The sequence below is a fragment of the Microtus ochrogaster genome, chromosome 7, assembly GCF_000317375.1.
Source record: "Microtus ochrogaster isolate Prairie Vole_2 chromosome 7, MicOch1.0, whole genome shotgun sequence".
In the NCBI taxonomy this organism is placed as follows: domain Eukaryota; kingdom Metazoa; phylum Chordata; class Mammalia; order Rodentia; family Cricetidae; genus Microtus; species Microtus ochrogaster.
Window position 1 is genome coordinate 48,351,141 of NC_022014.1, and position 20,719 is coordinate 48,371,859.

The 20,719-nt window shown below is 43.1% G+C and overlaps 2 protein-coding genes across 11 annotated transcripts in view; one reads left to right on the plus strand and one right to left on the minus strand.

The window, feature by feature from the left end:
- Positions 1-1,614, plus strand: part of Rufy1 (RUN and FYVE domain containing 1) — a 46,628-nt gene extending 45,014 nt beyond the window's left edge. Inside the window, exon 18 of one of the 2 annotated variants that reach the window (XM_005350147.3) lies at positions 703-1,614. In XM_005350147.3, the coding sequence (XP_005350204.1) occupies positions 703-846 (144 nt within the window). In that variant the 3' untranslated portion in view covers positions 847-1,614. The remainder of the gene's footprint in view (positions 1-702) is intronic. The other variant, XM_026780644.1, reaches the window with a different exon arrangement.
- A 2,065-nt stretch (positions 1,615-3,679) lies between these two features.
- On the minus strand, positions 3,680-13,003 carry Hnrnph1 (heterogeneous nuclear ribonucleoprotein H1). Of its 9 annotated transcripts, none has more exons than XM_026780371.1 (14): positions 12,911-13,003; positions 12,280-12,408; positions 11,047-11,202; positions 10,695-10,838; positions 9,096-9,234; positions 7,964-8,142; positions 7,802-7,873; positions 7,612-7,724; positions 7,362-7,497; positions 6,505-6,564; positions 6,324-6,413; positions 5,505-5,597; positions 5,028-5,077; positions 3,680-4,427 (listed from the first exon to the last, which is right to left on the minus strand). In XM_026780371.1, exons 2-13 carry the CDS (start codon positions 12,374-12,376, stop codon positions 5,028-5,030), a joined length of 1,329 nt encoding a protein of 442 aa, XP_026636172.1. In that variant the 5' UTR covers positions 12,377-12,408; positions 12,911-13,003; the 3' UTR covers positions 3,680-4,427. The 9 variants fall into 9 exon arrangements, with proteins under 9 accessions (XP_026636172.1, XP_026636171.1, XP_013202777.1 ...); XM_026780370.1 differs by having other exon boundaries at positions 7,612-7,745; positions 12,911-13,002; XM_013347323.2 differs by lacking the exon at positions 12,911-13,003 and having other exon boundaries at positions 7,612-7,745; positions 12,280-12,806.
- Positions 13,004-20,719: the final 7,716 nt, after the last annotated feature.

Here is a 20,719-nt window from a genome sequence, read left to right on the forward strand (position 1 = left end):
TGGGAACAGAAAGTCCTGGATGACTCTTTTTGGTCCATGGTAGCAAGACCCCAAACTGCCTCATCAAAGATAATTGGACAGAGGATGGATGGCCTTGGAAGTATATAATGCTGGGAGCTTAAAGCATCACCACACAGGAAGGTCTACCCCACCAGCCTATCCACAGCTATGGGCTCACCACCTCTCCTGTTCCCGTCAGTAGTTTTCATCTGCGCAAGAGAAAACCAAAGTGCCAAACTTGGATGGAAATGACCCTTCCATTTGTCAAGACCTGCTGAAGGCAGCACAGTCTGGCCATACCCACATGAACGTTTTTGGGCAGTCTAGCCTAATTGTCTGTAGAGCCAGGACAGAGACTCTCCAGGCTAAGCTTGGCATCCATCACATGCCCAAAGAACCCAACACAGCCAGGTGTGGTGATATCTTTAATCCCAGCATTCAGGAAGCAGAGAGAAGCAAGTTTCATGGCAGCCAAGGGAACACATAGTGAAGCTCTATCTCCCTACCCAAAAAAACTCAACCCCAATAAGTCCTAGATTCTTGGCCTATTTATAAACAACCATCTGCCACCAATCAGGAGAGGCTATCTAAAAGCATGTTGGGTCTAAGACATGGCCATTATAGAAGCCAGGCTTTGCAAAGCAAGGTATGTGTGGGGTTGCATCCCCCAGTTGTCTTGACTGCCTTTTTCCTGTCTTCTAGCACCACTGCCGGAACTGTGGCCACATTTTCTGCAACACCTGTTCCAGCAACGAGCTGGCCCTGCCCTCCTACCCTAAGCCAGTGCGTGTGTGTGACAGCTGTCACACCCTGCTACTGCAGCGCTGCTCCTCCACGGCCTCCTGAGGCCATCAGGCCACCAGTAGGGACCTTAGCCTGTTGACCTCCATCTTCAGCGTGGAGGAAAGCCTCAGGTACAGTGCCAAACTCTGGGTCTCCAGAGACCTGCAAGGGCCCAAGCGAATCAAAGGCTGTCAGCCTCTGAAGACAGCGCCAAGTGGCAGCTGACCATTTTTCCGTGGTTTGTATAGAGCCAGCTCCTCTTGACTGACATGTCTGTGTCCTCGGTTATATCCTGGCTTTGGTACTGGTGTAACTTCATGATTTTGCTACTGTCACTTTCACTTTTCAAAGGATTAACCTATTTTGCAGCAGTTGCACTAGTACAGAATCCTTTCTCTTCCTGCCCATATCCCACAGAAACCTTGATTTCTGCAGAGCTTTGAACCTCCTGGGTCTGTCAGTGTGCCTTGTCTGCTTCATCCAGCATTTACCATCATGCCCCTGTCAACTACCGTTAGCCCTGCAATAAAATCCTTTATTTTTCACTCTTGTACAAAGTGCTGGCTTCCAGCTTGCATATGGAGGAGGGCCTGCTGCGTTTGAGCTCTCCAGTTGGTGTGTTGCTTGTACTTAGGCTGCTCCACCCAGATGGACCAAGGCCAGGGTAAAGCCTTGTCACCAAAGTCCAAGTACGTATTTACACAGATGCCTGACTTGCAGTGGGGTTACATCCTCATTGCAGTCAAGTAGAAACGAGCCAAGAATGACCACTGTTCACCTTACTTAGCCTGCCTTCAAAGTGCTCGGGACACTAGCAAATAAACAGACTCAGCTAACATAGCTGCTTTTTGTTTTGAGAAAAGGTCTTTTGAGAAAAGCCTGGTCTGGTCTCAAATTCAAATGTAACCAAGGCTGGACTTGAACTGATCCTCTTGCCTCCATCTCTTAAGTACCATGTCCAGCAAAACAAAGCCTATTTTTTAGATGTTGGCTTATCTCAATAATTTACTGAAAACCTGCTATACAGGTACTTCTCTACACCATGGCAAAAGCTGAGCCGTTCATTAAAACCATCTATCTACATGGGACTTGAAGTGCTAGCACAGATGTCTGTGGCTGTGCAGATTTGTACCATCTTCCCTAGGGTCCCACCCAAGTGCAAGTTCACGTACCTATCCCATCATGCAGGCTAATGTCCTTAGATTTCTGTCCATGCAGGAGTGGGACAGAGACAAGTGCCAGGGTACAAGGCCATGAGTCCTCTCCACCATGTGTCTTCCAGGGATAAACTCAGATGATTAGTCTTGGCAGCAAACGTCTTTATTTATGAGCCATTTTGCTGGCCTGAGACTCTGAAATAAGTATTGGTGCATCAGACAAGGCAGCCAGTCAGTCCACCTGTCTTCCAGCCCTTTCCTTATACTTTTTCATCCTTCTAGACCCAATACCTTCACTTCTCACCAATTTCCAGATCTGGTTGTTTACTGTCCAGACTCTGCCCCAACCCAATCCAAGCCTGTCTCTCCTTCCTCCCTCTTCAGTCAGTATTGGTTCTGGTGCTTTAAGCAAGATTCCCTATGTTGTTTCTCATCTGCCTCACCCCAATCCCCTTTTGCCCCAATCCCTACAGCAAGGACTGTGCAGCCAGGATTTAAAACCAGACCTGAGCAGCTCCAAAGCCATGGTCTAAACTGCAGGCACAGTGAAAAGGGCCAAAGGATTCTGCTCCTCCTCCACCTGAGCCCCTTTTGCTAACCTCAGGACCCAATTTTCCCACAAAGTTCACATACCACTGTACTGCCCCAGACTGTTCTAGTTAAGTCTGTACCTTTTCAGTGTGCCCAACTTAGGTTCCAGCTTTTGGGGGACATTTAGTTAAGTCACTTCTGAGTATCACATTTTTCATCTGCACACAAAAGAGCAGGGTAACACCACCTCCCATTTCTATGTTGCTGCTCAGAAAAAGCACACATCAGGTTCCAGCTGGCATATACATGTTCGGGTTTCCATTCCCTTTGTCCTCCCAACTTCAACTCTACCACCAAGTTATGTTTTGACACCAAATTCAACCCCCATCTCCAAGTTGTTTTCAAGATAGTGTTTTCAAGATAGGGTTTCTCCCAGGGTGGCACATGCCTTAATCCCAGCACTAGGGAGGCAGAACAGGAGGATCTAAATTGAGTCCAAGAGAGCAAGTTCTAGGACAATCAGGAGAGACCAGTCTTAAAACACCTAAAGTTTCTCTATGTAGCCCTGGATCTCCTGGCTGGCCTCAAACTCAGATCCACTTGCCTTTACCTCCCAAGAGCTGGGATTAAAGGTGTTGGGCTCCACCACTGCCCATGTTATTAATCCTACTTCCAAGTGGACAGGGTATGTGACACAAACCTTGGCAGAATTCCAAAAGTATCTGAGGGCTAAGGGTACAGCTCAGTGGTAGAACCTTCAGCCAATAGTAAAGGTCCCGGGTGGAGAGGGATACAGCAGCACACAATAGATGGTAGCACACATGTTAACTAGCACTCAGAGCTAGCCTGAGGTGCATATGGAGACATTGAGAAAAACTCCAACCTGTAAGAAAACATGTATGGACATCCTAAAGGACATGAAAGTGGCCTTGTGAGCGACCTTTGCTCTAGTACTTGTTTCTGCCAGGCCTGAAAGCCTCTTAGACAATGAGTGCTGACACTGTGAACAACCTCTTACACAGTGAGTATAGGCTGTTCAGACAAGATCTAGTGCATCAGGCCAAAACAACCCTTCCACAAGGGCCCAACAGCTTGTCTGAAGACATCTAAAGCAGCCTCGGCTACCCAGACTTTACATAATAGACAGGGACACCCCATGCAGGAATAAAGCACCAAGACAGATCACGTGACACTGAAGCAGACAAGTATGGCTTTTAAAAAGATTTATTTGACAAGGTTCACTTAGCGCAATACACCTAAAAGGAAATCACAATACAATGAAAGACTTAAATCAAGGCCTCAGAATTTCATACAAACACCAAGACCAAAAAATCCTAAAGTAATGGTATTGCGTCTCAAGATTTCTCCATTAACTTAAAAAAAAAAAGAACCACAACTCACGTGCCTTACAGGTTATCAAATGAAATTAGAACAAACATGCCAAATGTTTCACTTTTAATTGTAGACGCTGCTCCTATATTGAGTTTTACAAAAAAGCATGTCTTTTCAACATGCATCAACAGTGTTCAATGTAATGTATGTATAAGAGCAACATTTAACATAATTCAACTGCTTTAACCTAAATACGCTTACTACTTACATACATCCTACAGTAACTAGAGAAAAGCTGGGAATTGTTTAACAGTTACAGTTCACTCAACTTCACTGTATCATCCTAGGTGACTATGTTTAACATTGGACCTTAGTCCTTTGAGAGATGCCAATGTTTACTTAAAAAGTAGGCATAAATCACAAGGATGGATTGCAACTGTTAAACTGAAGGGTTTGTTTTCCTTAAAAAAAAAAAAAAAGACCAAAAGTCAGTGATTAAAATCTATTACATTCCCCATCCACCACTCATACTGGACATGCTAGACATCCCTCCCATTCCATTCACGCCCAAAGATGCACGGCTTCCGCTACTGTAGTAGCTGCTGTTCACTGCTCCTTGGCTACCTGCAAAGAGATCCATTTGACAAGTTAGGAATGATGTCTAATAATTATTCAAATAAAATAACATTACAAGAAAAAGTTTAAAAAGGTATATACGAGTGCAAATGGCTGCTGTTTAATTGGCAAGAAGCATGTTGGGAAAAGGGAATCCAGACTCCAAACAAACCTCAATTAAACCCTTTTCTCTGCAGTACCAACTTGCCAGACTCTTGTGCTACCATTTTAAGTGGATTCTTCAGGATCAACGTGGAAATTTTAAGTTTAAAGGAAAACTAGTGTTTTTCAAAAATTGCAAAATTACTTCAAGTTTTTAAAACTAAAAAAACAAAGCATTTAAAAAATTTACCATAAACGTGTACTATGTGTCCGTCGAATGGTGTGTATGAATAGGGAGTAAGTACAGGGGAAGTCTTTTGCTTTGCCTATTCATGGTGGGCAAGAAGTGAGAGGACAAAAGTTGGACTAACGGCAACTCCCTGTGCCCAAAATGGCAGCCTCCATGGAGTTAAGTCAGAGTCACTGACTGCTATAGAAAGTGTTATCACAACATTATCAGTATTTGCTATTGGGAATTTAAATTATATTTTTTGAGAAAATATTTACCTATGCAATGTTTGATTGAAAATCACTGGAGTTTTCCTGTAAAACTTGGTCTGCAAAAGGATTTTGTAGGGTAAGACTATCATACCAAAATCACCATTCTTTAGACCAATTGAATAAAAAAAATAAATAAAACCATCCCTAGGTTAACCAACTAGTAAAATACTGTCCTGAACCCAACCACCAGTCTAATATTTAAAAATTACCCATCAAAAACTTAATGCCATAACAGAAAAGCAAACTAATGTTTTAGTAAATGAACACAGATGTTTTCCGGCTCGACAGTGTTCCAAAATTGCAATGACTAGAATACATCCCCTCTCTCCTCCCAATGACTGTTTCTGCACATTATACTATTAAGAATTATAATAAAAACCATACATTTAATACCCCACACTCTTAAAAAGGAGCCTGTATATTCCCAACTAAAGAAATCAACCTAAAACTTACTCTCGGTATATTAAAAAAAAAACAACTTACCATATCCACTCATGCTGCTCTGGCCACCATAGCCACCTCCATAACCACCACTCAGCTGCTGGCTGGCTGGGCCACCGTAACTGGACTGGTTTGCTGTTAAGTTAAGAGAACATTAGAGCTTTGCTTCTTATCCAGTGTGGTACCTGGTGGTACCGGGCTTGTAATTCTATGTCTACAATTTTCCAGTCTTGATCTTATATTACTGTCTCCTCCTGCCTACTATCTATAACAAGTCTGACTCTCTGTGACCAGATTAATCTTTATATTCTTCATTTGAGCTAGGTAAACGTTTATAAACCAAAAGGTTGAGGAATACACGATTCATTAAGTAGAGGCATTTTTTTTAATGATCTCATAAAACTTTAGTGAGGTTCCCCCTTAGCTTGATATATATATATATATATATATATATAGATATGTCCTTATACAGGTTATCAGTTAATTATGCCTAGTTAATTATGCCCAACTAATTATTTTCCCAATTAACATTGTTAATCCTGTATTTTGCTAAATATTTTAGACGTACACTTTATAAACAGATACTGTATATCTGTATAAACAGATATATTCAATAGTCCCCTCCCCCAAAAGTACTTGTATCTACTTTGAATAATCTACCCTAAGCAGCTTTGTTATTACAAGATTTTAGCAATTTAATAATTAAAAAACTTGCTTAAATTAAGAATCTTTGTCTAAATTTGTCTGCTAACTTAAATTATTATGCTAACAAACTCTGATACTAATTATGTTAACTTATCTTATAAATCTACTTATACAAATACAAATGTTTTGGTTTTTAAAAAAACTAACGATATTTACACAAGCCCATGCCTCCCATCATTTGGCTACCATAAGCACCACCGCTTGCTCCTGCTGTAGAATTCAAGAAGAGTTCTACATATCTGTGTTCTGAAATGAGAGAAAAGGCATACAAGGTTAGCTTAAAAAAAGACACTAAAGTGATATTTACACAAACCCATGCCTCCTAGCATTTGGCTACCGTAAGCACCACCGCTTGCTCCTGCTGTAGAATTCAAGAAGAGTTCAACATATCTGTGTTCTGAAATGAGAAAAAAAAAAAGTTTGAAAATGTTGGTAAAAGAAAACAAGATAAGCAACAATTTAAAAGTAACTTGTGAATCACAAATGTTTTAGTAAAAAGAAACTATCTTTTAAAACACTCACCACCTAAGCTACCAATTAAGGACAAACTTAAGGTTATGTCCAATCACCTATCCCAAAATAGCAGTATAAAAAAAACTAAGGCCTTTAATCCCAGCACTCGGGAGGCAGAGGCAGGCGGATCTCTGTGAGTTCGAGACCAGCCTGGTCTACAGAGCTAGTTCCAGGACAGGCTCCAAAGCCACAGGGAAACCCTGTCTCGAAAAACCAAAAAAAAAAAAAAAAAAACCAAGGGGCTGGAGAGATGGCTCAGTGGGTTAAGAGCACTGGCAGTTCCTCCAGTGGACCTGGGTTCAATTTCCAGCACCCACGTGGCAGCTCACAATTGTCTGCAACTCCAGTTCCAGGGGATATGATACCTTCACATAAAGTTAAATTATTAAAAAAAAAAAACAAAAAACCTAGGCGGGGGCTGGAGAAATGGCTCAGAGGTTAAGAGCACTGACTGTTCTCCCTCCCAAAGGACCCGAGTTCAATTCCCAGCAACCACATGGTGGCTCACAACCATCTATAATGATATCTGGTGCCCTCTGTCATGCAGGCAGAACACTGTACATAATAAAATAATATAAAAAACCTAAGCTTTTAATAAACCCAAACTATATATACCCTTACTATTCTATTCCTCTACTCACTTAACTGCCTGAAGTTACAAAGTACTTTAATTACACTTACGCATATTTGCTTTATCTTTTGACATAGCTGCAACAGCATCTTCATGGGTTGCAAACTCAACATCTGCTTCACCAGTTACTCTGCCATCAGGTCCAATCTCAATATGTACTCTCACAGGGTTGAGTGGTGAAAAAAACTAAAATACAAGTTATTTTTTTTTTTAAAAAAAGTTAACTTTAAAAAAAAAAAATCACCCCACATTTTTACTGCTGTACTGAATTACTTGAAGTGAATTTATCTCAATACTTACATTATAAATGTCATTCTCAGTAGCTCTGTATGGTAATCCCCGCATGTGAACACAGTGTCCTGTTGTACTTTGGAAAGTAGAGCCACCATCCCCGTATCTGTGGTCAGACATTCCTGAAAAACAATAATTGAGGTCTAGATGGACAAGTGTGTAAGTACCCTTGAACTGAGAAATTCAATTCTTACCCTACCTCTTCCAAATCTATCCGAACCAAATCCATAGCCATCATTATAGCCATTATAATCATCATAGCCTCCATAGCCTGAAAGATAAGAAGAAATACAATTAGTCACCAAAAATCACCTAGACAAAAGAAACTAGTTCAACCTTGCATATAACAGCACATACATACCTCCACCATAAGCACCACGCCTCATCCTTTCAAAACCAGCTCCTCTGCCAATGCTGTTATACCCTCTGCCAGCCCCAGGTCTGTCATAGGGACCTGGCCGCTGCATGGCCATAAGTTTTCGTGGTGGATCATAATGAGTTCTAACTTCAGCTCGACTGCTCTTAAATATTTCAATATACCTAAAGCATTGTCCAAAAGGAAGGGGAATGGGGAGGGGAGAGAAAACATTAGTTCATGTCATACAACAGTTACTTAGTTATACAAGAAAAACAATTTAGTCATAGCCATGAAACTGACTAATATTTAAAGCCAGCTTTCTTACATTTGCATAGGCAATGACCAGAAATTTACTCAAAAGACTATTTAAACTTTATAGAAAAAAAAAGAAAAAAACTCCTCTGAGGCAGAGCCCAACCTTAGAGGCAGAGAGGAGTATTACAAATAAATGGTTTAGGAGGGAAGAATTCCACTCAACTTTCAATATTCCAACTCTTAAATTCTTTGGCAGCATGTATAGCAAGTGGGCTAAAAAGCCAGCCTCCACCAACAGTCTAGCCCACACTACACACTTCTTTTCGCCAACACCCAGCCTATGCTTTTAGTAGGAAATCAGCATAGGTAAAAAGCGCATGCTTCAATGAAAAATAGTCACAAGCAAAGAGAATAAAACCTTTTGTGACAATTTCTTGAAAGCTATGCTTATTAATACATATGCAGAATATTTATACAGCAAGAAAGTTTGTTGCATTTCAACTTTAAAAACAAGATCAGAAAGTATCACATTTTCTTATGGTAATATTAATTTCCTATGTGGGTGTTATTACAGCTAAAGATAGGTTTGCATTAATTTTTTAAAGCCATAGTCTCTCGACTCTATTGACTGGGGTTAATAAACTAAGAATCCTACAAAATTGTAAAGACAGCCCAAATAAACTAGGGATAAAATTTTAAAACCTAAAATTTAGTTTGAATAAAATACATCAATCAACTAGAAAGAATTTAAAAGTTGTATCAGGTAACCAATTAACTGGGAATAGGAAATGGATTATTTCCTCCTTCTAAGCAGAGAGAATATGGATTTAATTGTTTACCATAAGAAAAGTGACATATCCAACCAACCATCCATCCCCACCTGTGCCCTATTCTTTCCTTGTGTTTCTTTAGAGCCTTTTCAGCTATTTCCTGTGAAGCAAACTGCACGAAGGCCTCCCCCGTACTCCTCCCCTGGAAGTCCACCGGCAATGTTATCCCATTTGGCACGATTTCCAACCCTTCAACCCAAGGACAAATAACCCCAGTAGGGGGGCAATATTAACATCACAAGCCCAGAAATGATTCTTCTTATAGCTTTAAATAAACCAGAATTTTAACTTTAGGTGAATGGTATGCTTTTAACAAGTACTCTTAAATTATGCATTGCAATAAGAAGTTCCACTATTAACAAAGTTTAACTCAATTCTTAACACACCCAAGGCACAATATATACATTAAAAAAAAAACTTGATACTCCAGAGGGTGCATTAAGAATTCAACAATTAAAAAACATTTTAATCTATGCAACTTAATAGAATTATACACAATTTCATAAAATTTTAAGCATTAAAATAACAGTTCAAGTAAAATAAGATACCTTTAACCTCATTATTATACTTCAATTCTTTAAGTTATTGGAACTTCAAGCTTAAAATTACATTTAAACAGTTTATGAAAAATTTGAAAACATTACTTAAGAAAATCAGAATTGACAAACATACAAACTAAACTTTCAACAGTAACTATCTACACAGCAATCATGCACTCTTATATGCTCTAACAGTAGTATGTATGATTCACTTCTGGAAATTCCGTCTATGAAAAATCCTTCCCGTGGATACATTCCCAAGCTTACAAAAAGGCCTTAAAGCACTTTCCTAGAAGATATGAAATTATGTTCATATTTAACGTTGACAGATAGCATTCAATTCTCACCAGTTTAGATAAAACAAAACAGACTTGATTTCAAACTAACAATATTATGAATTGATACATATCTAAGTCAGTTCTAACACATATGCTAAATAAAAACTATGAAAGAATTTCTGTTTATGACATCAAGAGTATTTAATAGTAAACATTCTGCTAAACATGCAATCCTATCAGCTTGTCGACATAAAAACATTCAAATACTTTAGGCCCAGAACAACTTTAAAATGCTTTCTATATTTTCAGAGACTATAAGCATTCAACCTCCACTTGCTACATTTGACTGTGACTAATAGGCTAGCTAAGTCACATTTCTTTTATAAAAATTTACATACAGAGAATTAAACTAATATATTTCTGGTCCCGTGACCCAAAATAAGTTATCTTACAACAAATACCATAAAGTATAACAATCTCAACTCACACTAATCTAATGTTAAAAGAGCTTACCTTTAACATGAAGTACTTTGCTAAACAGCAATATGAGGAAGTAGTTAAGATGGTTGAGTAGAATCCTCAGAGGTCTACTCTGAACTACAATACTAAATATAGGCAAAGTTAACACTTCGGAAGTACTTCTAATTTCCACCTTTAAGATGGGCTTAAGTTATTTGAAGGTCTCCAGGAAGAAAATGTGAATTCAACAACATATCCAACAGCCTACTTTACTTAAGTGCCTTGACTAGTCAACTTTTAATACTACTAATACTAAGTCATGTCGCCAGAAGCTGCCATACCTCACTGCTCAGCAACAAACAGGACTACATACCTGAGAAAAACTGAACAATTTCTTCCTTGCTACATCCAAAAGGGAGTCCTCTAAGCCGTACAAAGCCATCATTGGCCGTGTCAGGACTATTTGGACCAGTATGCTTCAACACCCAATCCATTTCAACGTTGTTTGACTTGAATACTGAAAAAGGTGCTTAGAATTAGTCAATTAAAATAGAGAACAAAGTTCAGATTTCCTGGGTTTTTAGGTAACTAGGAAGAGCTGTCACAAACTCCCTTAGATGACTATTTTTCCATGCGGTCAAATACCTAAAATTCAAGAAGGGGTAAGACCTCTTATGTGTTTAATTAATTAGCATTTACTGTTACTAGGGCAATGTAAATCAAACCTTCAACATATCTGTGTCCCATAGTTTCTCTGTCTTTTTTCAAGGCCAATTTGACTTCATCTTCTGATTCAAGTTCAACAAAAGCCTCGCCACTCGGTCTGCCTTCTCTGGTGTAGATGAAACGAATACCTTGGGCCCCATTTTGAATTTTGCAGTCTGAAAAGAAAGCAACCATTAATACAGAATTTAAAACATAAAACACCTATGAGTGATATAGATGAAATGCATGTTTGGGTCAACACACACACAAAAGACTAAACTGACCAAACATTCGCACCAGACTACCTCATGATACACCCTAATCCATCGAAATACCTCCTATTCAAAGCAAATTCTAAGGAAGCTATAAGCCTTGCCTCAGTTTCCACTGACCATCTTTTTGTACAATGTGTCAGAATAGTCTCATCTGGACCTGGTGACTTCACAGTATTTACTCTACATGACATTTACAGCCACATGACAATTTCTCATCAAATCCAAACTGCAGCCCAATACTCACCTGAGAGGATCAATGTTAACAACTAAAGGCTCCAAGCTGCACACTTTTAAGTCAAACCCGGTCAGGAGCTGCCCCCTGCAATTGCTTTCAATATACTTGGTTCTTGTTTTACAGGCCGTTTTCTGTTACCACAGCTAAATTCTGATAGTAAGGTCAACACTACAAGCACTTTTTTACAAAACGGTTCGACTTTTAACAAATACAATTTAACCAGTCTTCTGTAGAAGTTATTCAGGAAGCCTATGTGTATATGGTAAAAAGAACTCTACAGTGCTAACTTCCATGGTTTCAGCGTCCTCAATTGTAAAGGGAGCCAGATTATGAAGTAACTAAATCTAGAACACGATTCGATTAGGAAATCTTCAATTCTGAAAAATTAACTTTCTGAAGCAGAACGCCCCTTTTCTGAGGTAGGAGAAATTACATCTCCCCCTACGTAAATCTTTCGAAAAAGACAACTTTCAGAATGCATGGACTGGCACTTAGTTAGAAACAGAAAAAAGATGAACTAGAAATTTTCCACCGGGCGCCAGCATCCCCAAGAGTAGACACGGCGGGGCGGGAGGGGGGTGGGGGGGTCGGGTTTCGCAATTGCCATTGCGTAACCGCGGGCCGCCGGGCGCGAGCAGCCGGGGGAACGGCGGAGTGGCCGCGACTCGCTAGGGGGAGCCCGTGAGGTGCGCCCCGCCCCGGGCCCGCCGCGGGCCCCACTGACAACTCCCGCCTCAACTCACCAGAAAAAAAGCGCTGCACCTCATCCGCGGAGCAGGACCAGGGCAAGCCCCGGACCTTCACCACGAAGCCCTCTCCACCTTCTGCGCCCAGCATCATCGTCTCTTCGCGGGTCCTGACGTCGAAACAGACTGCGGGGCGGCGGGGGTGGGATGGTGGGTGTGTTACGGGCACAGCGGAGAAAGAGTCATTTCAATGGCCCTCCCACTTCAGGGCGCCCTGCAGGATCGGGGCGCCCCGATGGGAGCCCCGCCCGTGCAGATGCCTCAACCCTGCAGCCTCAAGCATGCAACCCACCCTCGGCGAGCGACCCGACGCCCGAAGCCACTCTGTGCTCCCAGTGTTGAGGCCCCCAACTAAGGAGACCCCGGCTTAGAGCCATGGTGGAGGCAAAGAAATGGCGGCCGCCGCTTCCGCTCCGCCTCCTCAGACACCTCACACAATAGAAGCGGCGCGGCCTGCAGGCCTAGGCGGCGCTGCCACGCCGGCGGGAGATCCGCGACTCCCTGTGGCAGCCTACGCTTGCCACGGCCCCCCCCCAAGTTACAACCTAGGTTCGGGGACGAGCGATTGTCACAAAAACAGGCGTCTACGAAGGCCTCTGGAAGCAAGCGAAGACCGACGGAGACTCACCTCCACACAAAGGATCGGCGCGGCTGAGGAGAAATGATTAGCGGGCGCCTGCGCAGCCTAAATAAAGCCCTTCGAACGAGCTCTGCGCACGCGCACCCTGCTGCCTGTCCCGCCCCCTTGCGTCACACCTAGTTTGAACGCATGCGTACTAGCAAAATCCGAGCCCGCTCCCGCCGTCAGCTATCGCACGCATGCGTTCGGGCTCAACCCTCTTCATAACTGGCCGTGGTTTTTTTTCTGCGCTTGCGCCTGTTTGCAACTCTTGTGCAAACAGGGGAATGGCGGCGATCCGCTAGGGACTAGATAGTAACCCGGAGTTGACGGGTTGTGCAGAGGCGGGTGTCCTATCCTTTATCGGCAGCATCTCAACCGCGCTCCTGTCAGTTTTGAAAGACAGCACGAGGGACAGGAAGCCCTACTCTTTCTCCCCCAAACCGGTGGAGAGCCGGCTGGTGCCGAGCCTCTTCTCGGTGCCGCCCCGCCCCTGCGCCCAAAGCCGCCGTCACCGCGGGGCTCCTGGGACCGCTTCCCTTACCTGCCGCTTTGAGGGGCTCAACCCCCGGGCTGCAAGTGCCCGAGCCAGAGTCCTGCACCCCCACTTTGCCCAACGAACTCGCACTCTGCGAACCCCTCGCCCGCGGCCCACGCACGAGAAGTGCTCTGGATGCTACGCCTCGCGAGTGAAGGCTGAGCCTGGGTCTCAGCCCCGGAGCGCTGCATCCCACCACCGTGCTTTTTTCCCCAAGTGAAGACACCGAGATCGAGAAAGCTCCCGGGTCACCCCGTGTGCACGTACAGCGATAATGAGTAAAGTTACTGAATTCAAGCAGCACTGGAGAAAACGGATGATGCCCCTGTCTCCGGATTTTACTTATCTGACGTACCCCAGGCAGCCCTGGTAGAAATTAACAATGAGACAGTGTTGGGCGGTGCCACAGTGGGTGCCAACAGTTTGCTGGCCTCAAACTCACAGAAGATGATCTGCCTGTTTCTGCCTCCCGAGTGCTGGGATTAAAGGCGTGCGCCACCACCGCCCGGCGGCTGAGTATTTTTATAATTCTAATAATGAAAGGTAGAGTTGTGTATGAGGACTCCACATGCCTAAACCCAATTCACTTAACAGTATCCTTTCCATTAATCTTTTCTAATTTGATACTCAGAAAATGGTAAGTACCTGTATCTAACCACTAATAAAGGGGAGTAAAATTTAAAAACATAGCCATTCCTCTTTATGTAAATTGTTCAACACTAAGATTTTTCACACAAAAAGTTCAGTTTCTGGGCCAGGCACAATTGCACATATCTTTAATCCCAGCAGGACAGTCAGAGCTCAATGAGGCCAGTCTGATCAATTTAGTGAGTTCATATTTCTTTCCAGTGTTGTTTGTTTTAGATAAGGTCTTCCTATATATCCCTGCCTGGCCTTGTATCTAGACCAGGATGGTCTTGAACACACAAAGATCTGCTTGTCTCTTCGTCCTTGGTCTTAGTGTGTGCTTTCTTCTTTGTTTGAGCAAGAGTCTCTGTATCCCAGATTGTCTATGTGGCTTCCTCTTCCTGTCCCAATTCTGTACTTATTGATGGTTACCCTATTTAATGCTTTTGGCCTAACAGAGAAGGTCTTGTGTGGTCCTGCAGCAGAAACATGAGGGGTCAGATGGTGCTGCTGCACATACTTCACTTCTGCCTCTCTCTCCCTGCTCCTGATGTCTAAGGGCTGATGTGCATCCTGGCCCCTGCTACAGGCTGCAAAATGCATGTGGGACTTGCCTTTCTTTTTCCTTTCTTTTTTGGTTTTTTTTTTTTTTTTTTTGGTTTTTCGAGACAGGGTTTCTCTGTTAGCTTTGGTGCCTGTCCTGGCACTAGCTCTTGTAGACCAGGCTGGCCTCGAACTCCCAGAGATCCTCCTGTCTCTGCCTCCCGAGTGCTGGGATTAAAGACATGCGCCACCACCGCCCGGCTCTTTTTTGGTTTTTTGAGACAAGGTTTCTTTGTGTATCTTGTGGCGTGCTCTGTGAGTTCAAAACCAGCCCTGTCTAAAAAGTTTCCAACCAGGTAGGGATACATTAACCATGTAGAACTAAATAGATGTTCTATTAAATATCTTTAAAAAAAATACAGTACTGGAACATTGACTATTTGATGGAACAGTCTAGGACAGGTCCAAGGTGTTGTAATTTAGGAAAAAGTGACACACCAGAGAAAGATGCCATGTGACAGAGCTCAGATGGATGGGTTCTTATTGGGGGAAAGTGACTAGGAAAAGGGGAAGGGCAGAGACAGGCCTCTGGGGACAGGTGTAGCAGGAGAGAAGAAAAGAGAGACAGACGGATGGACAGAAAGAGAGATGAGAGGTGGGCAGGGCCCTTTTAAAAGGGAACATAGTGAATGTGTATAGGAGGTGCTCTCAGTGGCTACCGCTGAGGACCTGTACGCCAAGGTCAGGCCAGCACAGATGACTGAATACTAACAAAGGTGCAGTTTAGAATTCATCGTTCCCTAAGGTGTCTTTCCTGCCAGCATAGAAAGTATCTTCAATAAATGTTAAAATTAATGTCTGACAATTTTGGCAATTTGGAACAAAATAACATTGATGATCTATCTCAAAGTATAGACTACAGTGAATTTCAAACAGATTTTAAAAGAAATATATATTGGGAGATTTGGATTTTTGTTTTGTTTTGAGAAAAGTTTCTATGCTGTAGCCTAGGTTAGCTTGGAACTCAGCATGTAGCCCAAGCTAGCCTAGAACTCACTAGGTAGCCCAGATTGGCTTTGAATCTATGAAATCTCATTCACCCTCTGGGTGCTGGGATTGGAGCTATGTGCTACCATGCCTAGTTGAAAGATTTAAATTTAAAAGTGTGAAAAGCTGGGGTTAGCAAGGAACAAACGCTCTTCTAGGGAACTTGGGTTAAGTCCTAACACCTATGTTGGGTGGCTCATAAGCTGTGGTTCCAGTACCCATACAGCTACAAACAAATAACTAAAACCTTCTTTAAAAAAAAAAATATGAAAAGCTTCGAAGCAGGGCATGGTGGCACACACTTGGAAGGCAAAGGCAGGCAGATCTCTGAGTTCCAGGTCATCCTGGTCTACAAAGTGAGTTCTAGGACAGCCAGAGCTACACAGAGGAACCCTATTTCAGAGAGGAAAAAAAAGTATGAAAAGCTGAAGGTTCTCAAAATGTATATGTAATACATTTGATCCTATTAATTATATAAAAATGTATTTTTAATTGTTTAAGAGGAAGTCTTGGTATTAAAGATGTAAGCCATCATGCTTGGCAGCATAAGCTTTTGAAACCTCAAAGCCAAGTAAGGTGTATTACTCAGATTTCTAAAATATGTATAATTACACACATACACAGGAAAATATATATATGAGTAGGTATTCTAAAGTGTTCTTATGCCGGGCGGTGGTGGCGCACGCCTTTAATCCCAGCACTCAGGAGGCAGAGGCAGGTGGATCTCTGTGAGTTCGAGGCCAGCCTGGTCTACAAGAGCTAGTGCCAGGACAGGCTCCAAAGCTCCAGAGATACCCTGTCTCGAAAAACTAAAAATAAAAAAAAAAGTTCTTATAGACTATCCTTTGATAGTGAAAACATGAATGGATTTTTTTCCTTTTTCTTCTCAGTGTTTATAACTACCATAATGCTGAACACTCAGTAATTTATGGGTCCAATTTTTAGTCAATAATTTTACCACTCTGGAGGCAGAGGCAGAAGGATCACAAGTTTGAGGTCAGCCTAGTCTGAAGAGCGAGTCTAGACCATTCATAGTTTCAGGGAGAGACCCACGTCTCAAAAGACGATTGGATGGATGTATAGGGAAAATTGATGGATTAAAATTCAGAGTTATAAGGATTATCAGAATGCTGAGTGGAGACGGAACTGCGGGTTCAGCTCAGTTCAGTGGAAGAGCACTTACCTCGCACTTTTCTTGTGGATTCTATCCCTACCAAGGCTAACGTGATACGAAAAGAGCAGCAGAATGCCAGGACGTGGAGAGCACCTCACTCCCCCACAGCTGGCCTACTCAGATGTCAGGGACACGGGAAAGCAGTGGGAGAACCAGGTGGGTCCCTGTGGGGCTCGCCCTGCCGCCTCCGCCTCCTTGCTTTAACTAGGATAGCTCTTCCACTGTTAGTAGTTGGCTTGGCAACCATTTTAACCTAGTCAATGAGAATCGATGTGGGAGGGAGGCGTCGCAGAGCTCGGCCCACGAGCCTCATTGTCGTCTTCGTCTAGATAAGAGATTCTGCGCCCTCTTCAGTTCGCTCAGCGCTTTCCTTAGAAAAAGTCTTTGTCTCGAATTATTTGCTTTTGTGGAATTCAGGATGGCACCCGGAGCCTTGTCAGCTTAGGCAAGTGCTCTGAGCTGCACCCTCCTCCCCAGCCCAAAGAACAGATTTTCAGTGTTGTGGAGACTGGTACTAGCTCCCTAATGCCTCAGTCAAGGTCTATCACAGTAGTTAAATCTCAAGCTGTGTTCAAAATGTACTGAGAGCTAATAGTCTTTAAGTTAAAAACAAAAACAAAAACAAAACAAAACGGGTGATGGTGGCTCCCACCTTTAATCCCAGCACTAGGGAGCAGAGGCAGGTGGATCTCTGGGAGTTCAGGCCAGCCTGGGCTACAGAGTGAGTTTGAGGACAGTTAAGACTACACAGAGAAACCCTGTCTCGAAAACACACACACACAAAGAAGAGGTAAAAAATTATACATAACATAAAGCCAGTTTTGTTTTTTATTTTTTCCTGAGACGGGTTCTTTATGTAATCTTGGATGTCCTGGAGCTAATGCTGTAGACCTCGTACTCAGAGTTTACTTCAGCTTCTTTCTTGCCACCATGACTGCCACATGTTCCCACGCCTCCCCACCATGATGAACTCTTACCCTCTGGAACAATAAGACAAAATAAACTCTCTTCTTTTTTTAAATATGTACTTTATGTGCACATGCCTGAGTGTATGCTGGGGTCTGCACAGGTCAGAAGAGGTGTCTCAAAAGCAAAAAAAAAAAAAAAAAAAAAAACACTTAGCATCAAACATAACATGCCCACACATACAGTTTTTCCCCAGCTGTCTTACATGTTTTGGTGGTCTCTTACAAAGCATGTAAAAGGAATAATATTGAGTCAGGACCGCCAAGACCAAGTTCTCAGCACAAAGAAGATTTATTTTCCCCAGAAGGACAGAGGGCAGGGAATAAGATAAAGGATGAGGGAGAAGGGGAAGAGGACAAGGGAAAGGGAGCAGGGGTATTTGTCCCTGAGAGACAAAGGACTGCCTCTGGATAGAGAGGAGACAGACATCGCACATAGGCAAATGGTGGTATATTAAGCACAAGGGTAAACCCTATGTTAGGATGAAGTATCTTATTTTAATCGGGCATATTAATTTGGTGAACCAAAGAGGACATTGGATTGCTGAACTTCAATACTTAGATAGCTGGACATTGGTCGTCAGCCTCAGAAGGACGAGGTGGCCAAATAAGGGAATAGACCTTGGGGCTAGCTTCAGGAATGTAAGCCAAAGGTTTTTTAGCAAGGCGGAGGGAATGGAGGAGAAGGACAAAGGCTGTCGGAGCCATGCCTGCACACTCTAGCTGACCAGAGTACCCTCTTCAGCATGGTCATTGTGTACAGCGCCCCACCACCACCATGGTCACATCTGTTCCTCCCCTGTCCCTATCCTGCACGCGTTCTTACAAGTACTTCCTGTTTTCCAGTAGGATACCTGTCTGTTTTCCGCTGTTATGAGTTGTGCTTCTCAGGCTATGGAATTGGCTCAGTTGGTAAAACAGTAGCACAACGATCAAAGTCAGTCCGCAGAACTCCCATGAAAAATGCCACAATGGCTTGTGCTTGTATTCAGGCCCTGATGAGGCAGAAACAGGCAAATCCCCATGGCTAGTCAGCCTAACCTACTGGGCAAGTTTCAAGCCAAGGAGAGACCCCATCTTTATTTTTATTATTTTATGTGTATGGGTGTTTTTTTGCCTGAGTGACCGTGTCACATGAACACAGTGCCTGTGTGGGCCAGAAGAGGGCATCGGATCCCTGGGAACCCATGTTACAGTTATGAGCCATCATGTGGATGCTGAGAATTGAACCCAGGTCCTCCACAAGAGCAGCAAGTGCTCTTAACTGCTGAGCCATCTCTCCAACCCCTTAACTCATTTTAAATTGTATTATATCTATTGAGTTTTGTTTTTTTAGACAGGGTTTCTCTGTATTGCTCTGGCTGTTCTGGAACTCTGTAGACCAGGTTGGCCTTGAACTCAGAGATCTGCCTGCCAATGCCTCCCTGATGTTGGGATTAAAGGTATGGGCCACTGCCTCCAAGGTGGTGCACACCTTTAATCCTAGCACTAGGGTGGCAGAGGCAGGTGGATCTCTGTGAGTTGGAGACCAGCCTGGTCTACAGGGTGAGTTGTAGAACAGTCAGGCTGTTATGCAGAGGCAGAGAAACCCTTACTCAAAAAACAAAACAATAGCCTGATCTACAAGAGCTAGTTCCAGGACAGGGTCCAAAGCCACAGAGAAACTCTGTCTTGAAAAAACAACAACAACAAAACAACAACAAAAACAAACAAAAAGATAGCTGTATTACCAAAGCCCACCCCAGCATGAGTGGGCTCACAAAACTGAGAACCTGGAGCACACTGCACAGCCCACAAACAGCTCAACAAATTAGAGAGTGGCCTTTCCTGGTCCCTCAGATGGTCTAAACCTCTACCAGGCAGCTTGGTCTGGTTTCAGAGTCTTCATAACTTAGCTTTCTGAGAGTCTTCTGTGCAGCTGGTTTTTTTTTTTTTTTCATCCCAGAGCGACTTTCAACTTTGATTGCTTACTCTGGCAGGGAGGGACTCACGAATCTGGTCAGTTTCAGGGACTTCCTGAAGCTATTTTGAATTGTTTACCTTCTACTTCAAGCGCTTCCCTACTGAATGGAATGTTTCAAACTCAGAGGAAACTGTTACACAATATCACCAAAGACTGTAAGTCTGCAACACTGTAGGGAGGTGGAGGAGTTTTTAGAAGGCGGCGCCTAGAAGAAGGTGGTTAGTCACTAGCCTTGTGTCCCTGAAAGGATGTTGGACTCACCCTCTCTGCTTTCCTGCCTTCTGAAAAGAGCTTCTCCTCCAGTGATCTCAACATGATAGATACACTGTGCAGCCACAGGGCCCAGGGACTATGACTAAAACCTCTGAAGCCATGAACTGGAACAAGCCTTTCCCCCTCTGGGCTGCATAAATCAGGGGTTGTGATGGTGCATACCATAATCTCAGCTCTTAGGAGACTGAGGCAGGAGTTTGCTGTGTTTCTCACAACGAATGAGTGAACTACTGAGTGAGACTGTGTAAGACTTTAAGACAATCCTGAAGCCATTTTTGACAATTCTTTTTTTTTTTTTAATTTTCGAGACAGGGTTTCTCTGTAGCTTTTTTGTTTTTGTTTTTTTTGTTTGTTTGTTTGTTTGTTTTGGTTTTTCCAGACAGGGTTTCTCTGTGGTTTTGGAGCCTGTCCTGGAACTAACTCTTGTAGACCAGGCTGGCCTCGAACTCACAGAGATACTCCTACCTCTGCCTCCCGAGTGCTGGGATTAAAGGCGTGCGCCACCACCGCCCGGCATCATTTTTGACAATTCTGAATCCTCTCAGCCTCTGTGCCATAGTGCTTCCCCTCCTCCCCTGGGAACCAAGGACCTAACAGCCACACTCGCACGTACTCAGTTCCTGAACAATTACTCATATACGTATGTTTTGGTTCGGTCCCCTGGGAAATGGGGTCAAAATGACCTCTT

Excerpts from the sequence above, each read along its gene's own strand:
- Hnrnph1 (XM_026780374.1), bottom strand. The coding sequence starts at position 12,376 with ATGATGCTGGGCGCAGAAGGTGGAGAGGGCTTCGTGGTGAAGGTCCGG. Across the intron at positions 7,498-7,611 it reads CTGAGAATGACATTTATAAT|TTTTTTTCACCACTCAACCC; the intron begins GTAAGTATTGAG and ends CTTGTATTTTAG. Across the intron at positions 6,565-7,361 it reads AAAAGATAAAGCAAATATGC|AACACAGATATGTTGAACTC; the intron begins GTAAGTGTAATT and ends TTCTCATTTCAG.